Here is a 14,544-nt window from a genome sequence, read left to right as displayed (position 1 = left end):
CTTGAACTCCTGACCTGAAATGATCCACCTGCCTCAGCCTCCCAAAGTGCTGGCATTATAGGTGTGAGCCACCACACCTAACTTCAACTTTTATTTTTAAGTTCAGGGGTACATGTGCAGGTTTGTTATATAGACACACTTTGTCATGGGAGTTTGTTGTACAGATTATTTCATCATGTAGGTATTAAGCCTAGTACATATTAGTTTTTTTTCCTAATCCCCTCCCTCCTCCAAACCTTCACCCTCTGAAAGGCCCAGCATGTGTTGTTCCCCTCTCTGTGTCCATGTGTTCTCATCATTTAGCTCCCACTTATAAGTGAAAATATGCAGTATTTGGTTTTCTGTTCCTGTGTTAGTTTGCTAAGGATAATGGCTTGCAGTTCCATCCATGTCCCTGCAAAGGACATGATCTCGTTGTTCTTTATGGCTGCATAGTATTCCATGGTATATATGTACCATATTTTCTTTATCCGGTCTATCATTGATGGACATTTAGGTTGATTCCATGTCTTTACTATTGTGAATAGTGCAGCACTGAGCATATGCATGGGTGTGTCTTTATAATAGACTGATTTATACTCCTTTGAGTGTATGCCCAGTAATGGGATTGCTGAGTGTAATGGTATTTCTGTCTTTAGGTCTTTGAGGAGTCGCTACCCTGTCTTCCAAAATGGTTGAACTAATTTACACCCCCACCAACAGTATACAAGTGTTCCTTTTTCTACACAACCTCACCAGCATCTGTTACTTTTTGAGTTTTTAATAACAGCCATTCTGACTGGTATGAGATGGTATCTCATTGTGGTTTTGATTTGCATTTCTCTAATGATCAGTGATGTTGAGCTTTTTAAAATATGATTGTTGGCTGCATGTATGCCATCTTTTGAGAAATGTCTGTTCATGTCCTTTGTCCACTTTTTAATGGGGTTGTTTTTCTTGCAAATTTGTTTAAGCTCCTTATAGATGCTAGATATTAGACCTTTGTCAGATGCATAATTTGCAAAAATTTTCTCCTATTCTGTAGGTTGTCTGTTTACTCTGTTGGTAGTTTCTTTTGCTATGTGGAAGCTCTCTGGTTTAATTAGATCCCATTTGTCAGTTTTTGCTTTTGTTGCAATTGCTTTTGGTGTCTTCATCATGAAATACTTGCCTGTTCCTATGTCCTGAATGGTATTGTTTAGGTTGTATTCCAGGGTTTTTATAGTTTTGGGTTTTACATTTATGTCTTTAAACCATCTTGTGTTAATTTTTGTATACAGTATAAGGAAGAGGTCCAGTTTTAATATCCCGCATGTGGCTAGCCAGATATTCCAGCATCATTTATTGAATAGGGAATTCTTTCCCCATTGCTTGTTTTTGTCAGGTTTGTCAAAGATAAGATAGTTGTAGGCATGCAGTCTTATTTCTTTGCTCTCTATTTGGTACCGTTGGTCTATGTGTCTGTTCTCATACCAGTACCATGCTGTTTTGGTTACTGTAGCCCTGTAATATAGTTTGAAGACAGGTACTGTGATGCCTCCAGCTTTGTTCATTTTGCTTAGGGTTGCCTTGGCTATTCAGGCTCTTTTTTAGTTCCATGTGAATTTTAAAATAGTTTTTTCTAGTTCTGTGAAGAATCTCGACAGTAGTTTATTAGGAATAGCATTGAATCTATGAATTGCTTTGGGCAATATGACCATTTTAACAATATTGATTCTTCTTATCCATGAGCATGCAACATCTTCCATTTGTTTCTGTCATCTCTGATTGCTTGGAGCAGTGGTTTGAAGTTCTCTTTATAGAGATCTTTCACCTCCCTAGTTAGCTATATTTCTAGGTACTTTTTTCTTTTTGTGGCAATTGTGAATGGGAATTCATTCATGATTGGGCTTTCAGCTTCACTGTTGTTGGTGTATAGGAATACTAGTGATATTTTGCACATTGATTTTGTATCCTGAGACTTTGCTGAAGTTATTTATGAGCTTAAGAAGCTTTTGGGCTGGGACTATGGGGTTTTCTAGGTATAGGATCATGTCTTCTGTAAACAGGGATAATTTGACTTCCTTTATTCCTATTTGAATGCCCTTTATTCCTTTCTCTTGCCTGATTGCCCTGGCCAGGACTTCCAATATTGTGTTGAATAGGAATTCACGGTTATTTTTTAAAATCTCTGAACTGAAGGCAAGGAGTTATCTTTGGGCTACCGTAGGTGAGGAAAAGAGATTTGCTTATGGGATTCCATGGCAGAAGAGTAAATGATTGCCTGGTATCTGGAGAACAATCTTTGTGTTGTCCTTCTGTATTAGCCTGTTCCCATGCTGGTAATAAAGACGTACCGAAGACTTGATAATTTATAAAGGAAAGAGGTTTAATTGACTCACAGTTCCACATGGTTGGGGAGGCCTCACAATCATGGCAGAAGGCAAAGGAGGAGCAAAGGCACATCTTACATGGCAACAGGCAAGAGAGCATATGCAGGGGAGTACCTCTTTATAAAATTCCTTCAAAAAAAGTCTCAGATCTTGTGAGACTTATTCACTATCATGAGAACAGCACAAGAAAGACCTGCCTCACCTTAATGATTCAATTATCTCCCACCAGGAATTATGGGAGCTACAATTTAAGATGAGATTTGGGTGGGGACATAGCCAAATCATATCACCATCCATCCATCCTTCCCTCTATTCCTCTACAAGAGTTTTGGAGCTTCTGCCATGTGCTGGTCAAAGGGTACAGCAAAAGACCACAAGAGGTAGTCTGTGCTTTCACAGAGCTCACATTCTGCTGAACAGCAGAAGTAGAGAGATTTAGTTATGTAATTTCAATTTATTTCTTTTTTTAAAAAAAGCAAACTTCTAAGTCAGGGCAAAGAGAAATAGAATAGGGCTATGTTGGTGGCTGAAGTGATTACATTGAGAAAAAATACTTTTCCTATTTTTAATACCGAGTTCTGGCTCAGTAGGGGGAAAAGCAGGAAAATAATGCTAATAAGGTCTCTCTCTGCTTTCTTAAAGAGGATTATGTGATTTTCTCTATGGGATATGTGACATTGAAAGGTACAAATAAAAGGAAGTGTCTTTTAAGTAAGGAACCATCAGTTAGAGGCTCCTAGGAGACTAGGAGGGCTCAGGCAGGAGGGGAATCCCCAGCATCTCGAATCCCCGGGAGCTAAATGTTTTTGAGGCTGTAACTTTCTTCATAGCCTCCTGCAAGATGGAGTAGCTCATGCCAGTATCTGCCAAGCAGTGTGGGAAATAAAAGGAATTTTATTTCACTTTGTTTTCTAATACACCCCTCTCTTTCTCTTTCTTTTTTACAGACCCTGCCATTGTCAATGGGGTTTATTGGTCCGAATCCCTAAACAAAGTTTTTGTAGATAACTTTGACCGTGATCCGTCTCTCATATGGCAGTACTTTGGAAGTGCAAAGGGCTTTTTTAGGCAGTATCCGGGTGAGTATCCCTGCATTGACAATTATGACTCAGATTAATGATAACTGGTAATGAGATATTTTTCTTTAGGGTTCGAGGTTAAAACTTTTCTGCCTTCTCTTAGAAGAAAATGAAAGATGAAGTGCAAACCTGTTGTCAGGGTACAGGACACGAGTGGCAAGGTGGCATCCACATGGGCATGCACACACATAGGACGTGGTCACAGAACTCTCTGGATCTGCACGTTTCTCAGTAGAATAATTCACAGAGCTGTCACTGCATGTGAAGAACTGTGGTGTGAACTGTACCTTATTTAATACTTCTGAACAAGAGTTTGGCCTTATTACTAATACCTGCTATTATTGCTGTAATTATTATTATAGGGGAAAAGAGCAATTCATACTTGGGCAATTGAATTCTCACTAACAGGCATAAGAAATAGAGAATTTGAACGGGATTTGTCCACCCCAGAGCTGACTCCCCTTGCAGGAAGATGTTGAAATGGCCCAAGCATCACTGACGTCAACAACCCTCTGCAGAGGGTGCCCCCAGCAGCCCCAGAACCCCAACCCCAAGCACCCCCAGCGGTGTGTATCTCCAAGGCTGTCCCTCATGCCTTTGGAACAGGTATTCCTTCTGGAGCCTTCTCAGGCCTTTGCTTTGTGATAGGATTTTAATTCTGGCTTGCTTTGAATTCTAATTAAAAAGGGAAGTTTTAATTTTGCTTACCAGTTGTGAAAACAGGACTCGGGGCTGCAATTGTGCCAGCATCACAGCTGCAGAAATTAACAAGCTCAACCTAAAAGAAGGGGGGAAAAACCCACCCTGCATAATCTTGGAGCGATTAAGTGAAGCCTTTTATGTTTTCATTAAGTAAGACTAGGCACCTGGTGTCTTCCCACTTTGAGGCACAGAGACTGCCGGCCTCCGCCTTGTGGAGTTGTTTGCCCCGTGCACAGCATCTGTCCCCCGAGAATTGCCTGCTGGGTCTCTGCTTCGCCAGATTACAGAACATTTCCCAAGAGTCATGTTCAGCATGGCACGCGTGCTACCTCCCAGAGCTCACAGAAATGTAAACAATAAGCATCCTATTAAAGATAACGCCGTAATAAACAGTGGACGATTAAAGTTCCAGAGCCACCACATTGCAATCTGCCTTGATACACTCGACAGAGAGCAAATCTGATGCAGATATTGCTGAAATCGGAGCCTGGCAGAGAGGTTGCTCTGCTTGGGAAGCCCCTGGATGTCCACCCCTCTCACTATGTGGCATTGTGAAGAGGGCAAGACAGATAAGTAGAAACCACAAATCACCTGTTGTCTCCGTCAACAGGGAGTCCTTAATCTATGGTCACTAGGACGTTTGAAAATAAAGGGAATCCTCATAAAAGGTTTGTGTAATAGGGGAGATTAATTTACATAAAGGTTTTTATCAGTCAGAACAATTGGTTCAGCCATGCTTACTGTTCTTTTAGGACATTTTGAGCAGGATGTGGCTCTGTAAAATGCCTGCATAATTTCTGTGTTAGTGAAGACATGGGCCGCAGTCTACCAAGGTGTTTCAATGCCTTGATAAATGTCATGTGGCCACTCAACTCTGTGCTTGGTTCTAAACACAGAGCAGGCCTCTTGCCTGCTGGACATATGACTCAAAGAGTGATCATGAGCATTTTGCCAGGATGTTTTTCTTTTCAGGATGCTTCTTTCCATTGTTAGAGTGGTGTGAGTCAGTGGTAAGTGTGCGTGTTCTTAAGCAGGAGTCTTTCTTCAGTCTTACTGAGTTCTGGCTTTGTACCAAACCCTGTATGAGGCCCTGAGGATAAAATCATGAACTAGACAGAAGAGGTCTCTGCCCTCATCCAGCTCCCTCTTGTGGGGACATGCGTTTGTCATGGATTTTGGTTGCAAGTGACAGAAACACAATTCCAACTACCTCCAGCAAGAAGCACACTTACTGGCTCATGGAATTTGAAATCTAGGGAATATGCCATTTGGGCGACAGCTGGATTTCAGTACTCATCAATGAGAGACTGGAGCAAAGTCATTTGGAATTTGAATCCTTCCTTTCAGCTCTCATTTCTGTCTTCTTCCATTCTAACCTTGTCTCACTGGCAGGTGATCTCCTCATAATGGGGAACAGGCCTGGCAGGATTTCTCAGTGGGTGTTCCAGGGGAGGAGAGGGCATCTGCCCCAGAAGCTTGGATGAAAGTCCAAGAATTAGCCTGCTCTGAGTCGCATGCCCACCCACCACTGATGCCTGAAGAACGGTGGGTAAGGTCAGCCATCCAAAACCCTGGGGACTAGTCAGGATTATTGTGGCTTTGCCTAGACTGGAGTCCCCAAAGAAGGGGGCATCAGTGACCACCACAGGGAGGTAGACAGGCAAACAGACCATCATGGTACAGTGTGTTTCATGCTAAGCTAAGGGAAATAGAAGAGGCTGGGTGATCACGGAGAAGAATCACCAACTCCTGGGATGAGAGGAAAGAGTCCTGGGAAGGAGAATTTTGATAAGCATTAGCCTGAAGGCCTTGGTGTGGTGATGATGTCCATTTCTGCATGGCTTCACACATAGGCCTTCACCAATTCAATTTATGTCCTAAGGGCATGTGGTAACTCTCTTGTATCTCTCAAAAGGACTTTATGAGATGGTGGAAATGTTCTATATCCTATCTAATATCACTAATGTCACTGGCCACACAGGGGTAGTGAGCACTTGAAGTGTGCCTAGTGAGGCTGAGGAACTGAAATTTAAATGTTATTTAACTTTATTTAAAAATAAAATAATGAAATAGTCACACATGGTTGGTAGTCACCATGTTGAATAACATAATGCTGTAGGAAGAGACTTTTGAGTCTGATACTCAGTTTCCAAGGGACCAGCCTTATCTCTCAAGGCTTGTATTGCAAAAAGGTCTTACTGAACAGGACTTCATTAGGCTCTATAGTTCCTACTTTATAAAATGGGAACTCTACCCTGAAATCTTGAACCATCAGGCTTTCAATCCCTGTCTCCTCTACTAGAATATTTGCCCCTGAGAGGACAGAGTCATTTGTTTTGTCCATTACTCTGTGACTAGCAGCAAGAATAACACATAGTGGGTACTCAATATGTGTGTGTTGAATGAATGAATCACCTGTTAGATCAAACTCCACCAGATCTGTTGTCTCCCATCACACCAGTGGCAGCTGCCCTCTCTTTTCAGACAGAATAGAGCTATTGCCTCTTTGGGGATCTGGTCCCCAGCTGCCGTCTGGTAGAGACTTGATGACTCAGCAAGGGACTGGCATAAATGCAGTACAGAGCCATAGTCCCTTTATGTTCTCATTGATCCCTCTCCTCGAAGTCTTCCTGGTACCTGCCCTTTCCACCCCACTACCACCATGTCCTGGACAATGGACATGCCCATCTGTTGGCTATTTCCTCCTGAAGCTTTATGACCATCTCATCTAGTGAGTAGTGTTCTCCAGACTCCCCATATCCCAGGAGGCAGAGAATCAAAGGGCTGCACAGTCATCTCTTTTCCTGTGAGCCTTAACCAGTTCATCTTTTTCAGCCCTCTGTGGGACCCGTTTTCTACCTAGTTATTGGCTGAGGCCACCAGTAACTGATCTATTCTTTCTGTTCCGGCCAGTTCTTAGCTTTATTTAAAATGATATGGCTGGATGACAGTACCTACCCGTGTACTCTTACCTACATAAAGAAAACTGTGTCTATACATCACAGACAGGTCACTGTCTAATCAAACACAGGACATCAATTAGGTTCATGCATGATTATAAGAAGCCCCAGTCCCTTCCCCAACATCAGACTGTCACCTTTCTATAGCCGTACACAGGGCAGTTTGTTCCTGTAGAAGGCTTGGTAATTACAAAGGGCAGTGACTGTCTTATCTTCGCACCATGATTTGGCTGCCATAGGAAGGTGAAGGCTGGTTCATAGCTACAGCCACGATGAAGGAGCTGGACAGCTAAGTAAAGAGCTCTCCTTAAGTTTGGACTCATCCATGCTGTTTGCTAGTATCAAGTTTAGGTTCTGTGCACAGCATTACTTTTTGTTTCTTCCCTTGCATGCCTTCCTCACCAGACTCAGGTTTAGCAATGGGGAGAGTGTGATTGATATTAGGGTTCTCTTCCTTGGCTAGCTCAACAGGACTGCCCCAATAAAGATGATCATAGAGTACCATAATTTACAATTTTCATAGTAATTGTCTTGCTACTTCCTCATTTTTATGGTGCGTAATCTCTCAAGAGACATGGCATCTGGTTGAATAAAGGAGCTCTTTTTAGAGAAATGCATAGGCAGCTTCTCAGAAGACATTTTAAAGCCAAATTTGACTGCAGCTTGACTCACATTAGAAGCCAGCATGTATTTTTGACCAGATATTTTAGATCTAAAGTTAACTGGAAGGTATGTGTTTCAACTTTAAATTATGGGCCAAGTACTAAATATTTTTTTGAGGAAGGAATTGGGCAGAACTTAGGGATAAACCAATATCTTCCACCTCTTGATTTTCCTTCTTTCCACATCTTTCTGGACTTTTTTTTTTCAAATAGGGAAGACAAATGCCATGTTTCAGTAAGATAGGCAGTATCTGTTCAGGTGGAGATAGTTTTTTTGTTTGTTTGTTTGTTTTTGTTTTTTTGTTTTTTCGAGAAGGAGTCTTACTCTGTCACCCAGGCTGGAGTGCAGTGGCACAATCTTGGCTCACTGCAACCTCTGCCGCCCAAGTTCAAGCAATTCTCCTGCCTCAGCCTGCCAAGTAGCTGGGATTACAGGTGCCTGCCAGCACACCTGGCTAATTTTTTTGGTTTTAGTAGAGATGGGACTTCACCATCTTGGCCAGGCTAGTCTTGAACTCCTCACCTTGTGATCCACCCACGTCGGCCTCCCAAAGTGCTGGGATTACAGGTGTGAGTCACCACGCCCGGCTGGAGATGGTTTGAATGTCTTTGGCAGTGCCACTGATGTTTTATGGAAAACACTGTGCTTTAAAGACAAGGGAAGCAATGGATGAAGATGCCTTTTCTTGAAGTGGAGAGAAAAGGAGAACATGGAGCAGAAATACAATGACAGGGCAAAAAGATATTCAGATTTTTATTGTGCTATTTGTTGCAGTCCTTCATAGTTCCATTACACAGTCTCAAACCTCACTGCCACACAGAATTATGTTGGGAACATGCGGCTTGACCTTCAGTCTTGTATTAGTCTCTGTTCTCTTGGCCCTACTGTTTATTTTCACAAGCTAAAAGAGAACAGGAAGTCATAGGTTGTCTTAAATGAAATGAATTTTCCTCCAATGTTAGTTTGTAATGCCTGTGGGAAAGAAACCGTGGGATATAGCAGTGTTGCACAATGATTCAAATTCACTCAAATTTGAGCCTTTGAATCTGTAGCAGAGATTTTGACATTATTTTCAGTTTCACGTAGGGATTTGTGTACATGCTGAGGACCTTGTCCTCTGAAAGCTGAGGAAGGCTGGCTGGCAATCACTGATGCTGACGATGAAGCCGAGAAAGCCCTTCTGGAGCAGGCGGAGTGGCTGTCTCCTCTGCCCCCGAACTGTAGCATTCCTTTTGTCTCAGGTTTCCCACCCCATCCTACTTGAGTGGGATTCCAAAAGGCATACTGGCACTTCGCGAAATCATGTGGCTCGTGGGGGTGCTTCTTGCTTAAGTGATAATTCCTTGGATCTCACAGATTTAAGATGAGCCAACTGTTATTCCTCTGAGTTTTGAAGTTACCTGAATGTTTTCAAAATATCTGTGTGGACCAACAATGACATACTAAAAAGGTGATACATCCTAGGGGAGACAGTGCCACCTGGGGCAGGGTTTTCCCAAGTTCGTTTTTTAAAACATTTTCCTGTGAGATTTTTGGAGGAGGAAGGACTCCATGGTCAAATCATCTAGGTAAATGCTACCACTAGGGTCTCTGTCATAGACATTCAAGATGCACTTGAGCAGGTTAAAGGCCCTTAGCTGTTCCTTCCATCATGTAGAAACCAGGTTTGCTTTGATTCACTGAACGCTTGTTAGCATCCTGTAGAACTCCTCACAAAACACACTATGGAAATGCTTTTGCAAGGAAGAGAACGTTGGCTTGAGAATTGGGAGAGCCCATCTTAGTCCTAACAGGACATCTCAGGAAAATCTGAAGATTTTGATCCAAATGTCGGGTTTGGGCAAAATGACACCCCGCTCCCCTGCCACAGACTCATTCAGCCCTAACTCTGAGTCCAAGTATGATGTTTATTGTTACCTGCAGGGCGGCTATGCCTGAAACTGCCTTGAGGTACTGTCTTCATCCCTGCCCAACGTGTCTCATATCCTGAGCACAAAGGGTGCAGAACTCACCGTTCCTGCTGCCACCTAGGCTCCTTTCCTCTGGCGGGGACGTCCCCTACACGCTGACACACCAACCTTCCTTCAGTTCCTTGAACAGGACATGTCTTCTCAGCCTCAGGGCCTTTGCACACATTGTTCTCTCTGCCTGGGATGTTCTTCTCTACCTTGTCACCTGCTTTTGTTTAACCCCTGCTTTTGTTTAACAAATCCTACCCATGTATAGTGGGTTCAGTAGTGTCCTCTCAAAATTCATGTCCACCAGGAGCCTGAGAATGTGACCTTACTTGGCTATAGGGCCTTTGCAGATGTAAGTAGGTAAGTTGAGATGAGGTTATTATACTGGTTTAGGGTGACCCTAAATCTAATAGGATGGATGCCCTTATATAAGAAAGAGAGGATACATAGACACAGAGGGAAGGCAGCCATGGGACAATGGAGGCAGAGGTTGGAGTGACACAGCTCTAGATTGACAAACACCAGGCGTTACCGGGAGCTACCAGAAGCTAGGAAGAGGCTAGCAAAGAGTATCCCTTAGAACCTTTAGATGGAGCTTGGCTCTGCTGATACCTTGAGTTTGAACTTCTAGCCTCCAAAACTATGAGAGAATACCTTTCTGTTCTGCCACTTACTTTGTAGTTCATTTGGTCCTCCGTACCCGTGGATTCTGCATCTATGGATTCAATCAACCGTGAATGGAAAATATTCAAGAAAAAAATTACAACAATAAAAAATAATACAAATAAAAGCAATACAGTATAACAACTGTTGATGTGTGTTAGGTGTTGTAAGAAATCTAGAGATGATTTAAAGTATATGGGAAGATGCACATAGGTTATATGCAAATATTATACCACTTTGTATCAGGGACATGAGCATCCACAGACCGAGGGTGGGGGTTCTGGAGCAAATGCCCCATGGCCACCAAGGGACAAAGGTAATTTGTTACAGCAGCCCTAGCACAGCAATGCATCATCATTCTCACTCTCAGCTCAAAGATGTCTTTCTGACGTTAGGGATTAGGGTCGCCTTTATCTACGAACATGCATCAGGTATTTCTCCTCTATGACATCTCCAGTACCTGCGACTTCTCATTCCAGTGTCTGCTTCCTTACTAGCTATGAGGCTTCCTGAGGGCAGGCAGGAGCCAAGTCCCTCTTTCTCCATCACTGCTCTATGTCCACTGACTGGCAGAGGGCTTGCCAGTTGGATGAAAATTGTGATTAGTAGACAAGATGCTCTGAGGTTGTCCCGTCCGATCCACTTTCATACTGGAATTATATTCTTTGTTGGTTTTCCCAGCAGACTAATTTCATGTCAGCTTTTCAAAAAGCACCGAGTGACTGAGCGTGGTGGCTTGCGCCTGTAATTTTAGCACTTTGAGAGGCTGAGGTGAGCCCAAAAGTTTGAGATCAACCTGGGCAACATGGTGAAACCCCATCTCTACTAAAAATAAAAAAAAAATTAAAAATAGCCAAGTGTGGTGATGGGTGCTTGTAATCCCAGCTACTCAGGAGGCTGAGGCAGGAAAGTCACTTGAACTGGTGAGGCTGAGGATGCAGTGAGCCAAGATCACACCACTGCCCTCCAGCCAACAGAGTGAAACTCCATCCTGGGGGTGGGTTGGGGGGAAGCACCAAGCTTCAGCGTGCCTGGAATGAGAAACAAGCCCATATGCAAGGAAATGGTTTCAGCCTAAGTGTTGGGGCAGTCAAAGATAATAAAATACTTTCCGCTCCCCTTGGAGCACACAGTGATAGGGCTGTGATCTGGGGAAGGATGCCAGAGCTGGAAAATGTTGGTGGACGATCAGCAGTATCGGCAGGGATGGCCGTGGTCTAAGGTCACTCTCCGCAGTTCAGTTCAAGAAACATCCACTGAACACCTCCCATGGGTCAACACATTTAAAAAACAAAAAATAAAAATTTCTCTTTATATCACACTCAAACCAGTTATTTGTGGAATTATAAATTGGAGCATTGCCTAGCCTCACCAGGGATATAACTTCACTGTTTATCAAGACTGTGCCATCCTAATGGTACCTGGCTTTATACAAAGCAGTGTGTCAGATTTTTTTTAATTAATTGCATTCGTGTCCCTTAGTGTACAACATCATGTTAGTTATATTTTATCTTTATTACCTAATGACCTCCAATTTGGCAGTTGCTTCTTGCACTTCTGTTTTCTGATTTCTTATGGGGAGTGTTTTTAAATTAGACACATGTGCAATGGGAAATGTAGGTATGAGAAGGACAGAACCCAATCTCTCTTTGGATTACAGACTACTGTCTCAAGGTTATCTGTGTGATAATTTGGGGATGTTATCTTCAGCAGATGCCTATTATTAGTCCAGTGTAGTCCTTTAGAAAGCTGGCCATTGTTAATCGGAAAAAAGAATCTTAATGCCACCAACTGAGTCAGGATTCTCTCCTGTGAAAATGATATCTCTGTTTTTATTTTCCTATCTCCAGAGTCTCTGTTGCAAATCCTCCATCCCTGAGCAAAATCACTGTGGTTGAAAACAGTGATTTTCTGTCTTATTTTTAAGCAGCCAGTGCCTTTCTTTTCAAATGATATTTTATTCTTAAAAGCTAAGTGGGATATATCCTGACTAGGCTGCAAACCACAAGACTAAGGATGTTGGATCTGATTTTACACGTGGTGAAAACTCCCCAGGCTTCAGGAGCTGCAATTCAAACTTTATTATGCAGCATAATGAGAGCCATTTTATTTCACTTCAGTGTGGAAAGCCAGGCCAAAATTTCTGATTTTAAAAACAGGAGTGAGGATGGAACAGACCTGTGTATATCCTTAGTTGGAAACATTGTATCTATGCTTTCAACCCCTCTGCTATAGACATTACATCACCTGGTCCAGGGATGGGGCCAGACTCTGCCCAGAGATCTATGGATGATCCCCCCAAGTCCAACAACTTTCTGGACAGTAAGAAATGACCTTCGCTACCTTGATCCCTAGCCAAGGGAAGGAGCTGGAGTCGCATACTCTCTGGATGGACAGCACAGTCCTAAAAACATCTCCACTCTCTGCAGGCCTTTGGAGCAGCTGAGCTAGCGCTGTGTTTGCTATAGGGTTATGACCCGAAAGCTCCCGCCTGGATTTGGCGATGGAGCATGTGATGAGCTCCGGAGTTGGTCTTTGCATGTGATTTTTCACCCTGTCCATTCAATCAGCAAAGTAGAGCAGCCTTGAAATGCTATGAATAAATATTTGAAGTTTCTGGGTTTCTCATAACCCCATTTTTCTTCTAGGGATTAAATGGGAACCAGATGAGAATGGAGTCATTGCCTTTGACTGCAGGAACCGAAAATGGTAGGCAGTGGTCAGACCTCTTCGTTATTTCTCAAAGAGATACCTTGAAGAGAAGTCAGGATTAATTTTTACTTAATTTTTCCCTTGACCTAGGTACATCCAGGCAGCAACTTCTCCGAAAGACGTGGTCATTTTAGTTGACGTCAGTGGCAGCATGAAAGGACTCCGTCTGACTATCGCGAAGCAAACAGTCTCATCCATTTTGGATACACTTGGGGATGATGACTTCTTCAACATAATTGCTGTGAGTGCAGCTGTTTTGTGCCTTCTTTGCACTTGGGTTCATTTGATCTTTTGGCAGTGACTAGTTAACATTGCTCTGACTGTTAGATCCAGAGCACCTAGACGCCAGAATGTGAGACCTGTTTAGTCTCATGAAAGCTCACAAAGTCATGGACAGTGGAAGGACTTTGGGAAATGCAGTTGAACACGTTGCCTGTCTTAACCTACCACATAGCCACACCATCTGAGAGAATGGCACACCAGATGTATTCCTGGGGAGCTGACATTTTCAGATTCTTGGAAAACAGACTTAGCAAGATTTTCACCAAACCACTAGAATTTCTAACATGGAAATTAACTTCCAGCTAGGTTAGCCTGATGATATTGATGATGATAATAATTAATAATAATAGTAATAATAATGGCAGTGAAGCAACTAAAATATGGAGAGTGGTTTATGGCTCATAGAACACTTTATTTCAACTTCTGGGGAAAAAAAGCGGCATTTATTAAATGCCTGCTTTTAATAAATGCCTTACTCTTCATATTTTTATTATCTTGGTTTTTCACAGCAACGGAGGTAGGGGGTGGTTTGGGCACATTCTCAAATGAAGGTGCTGAGATTGGAAGAGTGTCAGTAACTTGTCGAGGTCACAAAGCTGACAAGTGGGAGATGAGGGAACCAAGCCTGAGACAGGGCAGTCGTGTAGCCTGGAAATGAGCACTTATTCAGGTCTCTATCTTGTCAATGAAAAGAGTCAAACTCTGCAAAATATTTGAAGAGATTGATTCTGAGCCAAATATGAGTAACCATGGCCTGTGACATAGCCCTCAGGAGGTCCTAAGAACATGCGCCCACGGTGGTTGGACACCTGTTCAGCTTGGTTCACCGGTGCAGCTTGGTTTTCTACATTTTAGGGAGACATGAGCCTTCAGTCAAATACATTTAAGAAATACATTGGTTTGGTCCAGAAAGGCAGGACAACTCAAAGCAGGGGCTTCCAGCTTATAGGCAGATTTTAAAATTTTCTGGTTGACAATTGGTTGAGTTTCTGTAAAGTGCTGAGGTGAATAGAAAGGAATGTCTGGGTTAAGATAAAGGTTAGTGGATGCCCACGTTCTTATTTGCAGAGGAAGCCTTCACGTCCTAGGCTTCGGAGAGAATAGGTTGTAAAATGTTTCTTATTGGACTTAAAGTCCGTATTGATGTTCATGCCAGAGAGGTGTAAGGAGGCAT

The 14,544-nt window shown here is 42.8% G+C and overlaps 1 protein-coding gene across 4 annotated transcripts in view; it reads left to right on the top strand.

Moving 5' to 3' along the window:
- Positions 1 to 14,544, top strand: part of CACNA2D3 (calcium voltage-gated channel auxiliary subunit alpha2delta 3) — a 948,786-nt gene that overhangs the window by 443,604 nt on the left and 490,638 nt on the right. For all 4 annotated transcript variants that reach the window (XM_073010036.1, XM_073010035.1, XM_073010037.1 and 1 more), the window contains 3 exons: positions 3,299 to 3,430; positions 13,025 to 13,085; positions 13,179 to 13,329. In XM_073010036.1, coding sequence (XP_072866137.1) covers positions 3,299 to 3,430; positions 13,025 to 13,085; positions 13,179 to 13,329 — 344 coding nt within the window. The remainder of the gene's footprint in view (positions 1 to 3,298; positions 3,431 to 13,024; positions 13,086 to 13,178; positions 13,330 to 14,544) is intronic.

Source organism: Chlorocebus sabaeus, chromosome 22 (genome assembly GCF_047675955.1).
Source record: "Chlorocebus sabaeus isolate Y175 chromosome 22, mChlSab1.0.hap1, whole genome shotgun sequence".
In the NCBI taxonomy this organism is placed as follows: domain Eukaryota; kingdom Metazoa; phylum Chordata; class Mammalia; order Primates; family Cercopithecidae; genus Chlorocebus; species Chlorocebus sabaeus.
This window is presented reverse-complemented; position numbering and strand designations above follow the sequence as displayed.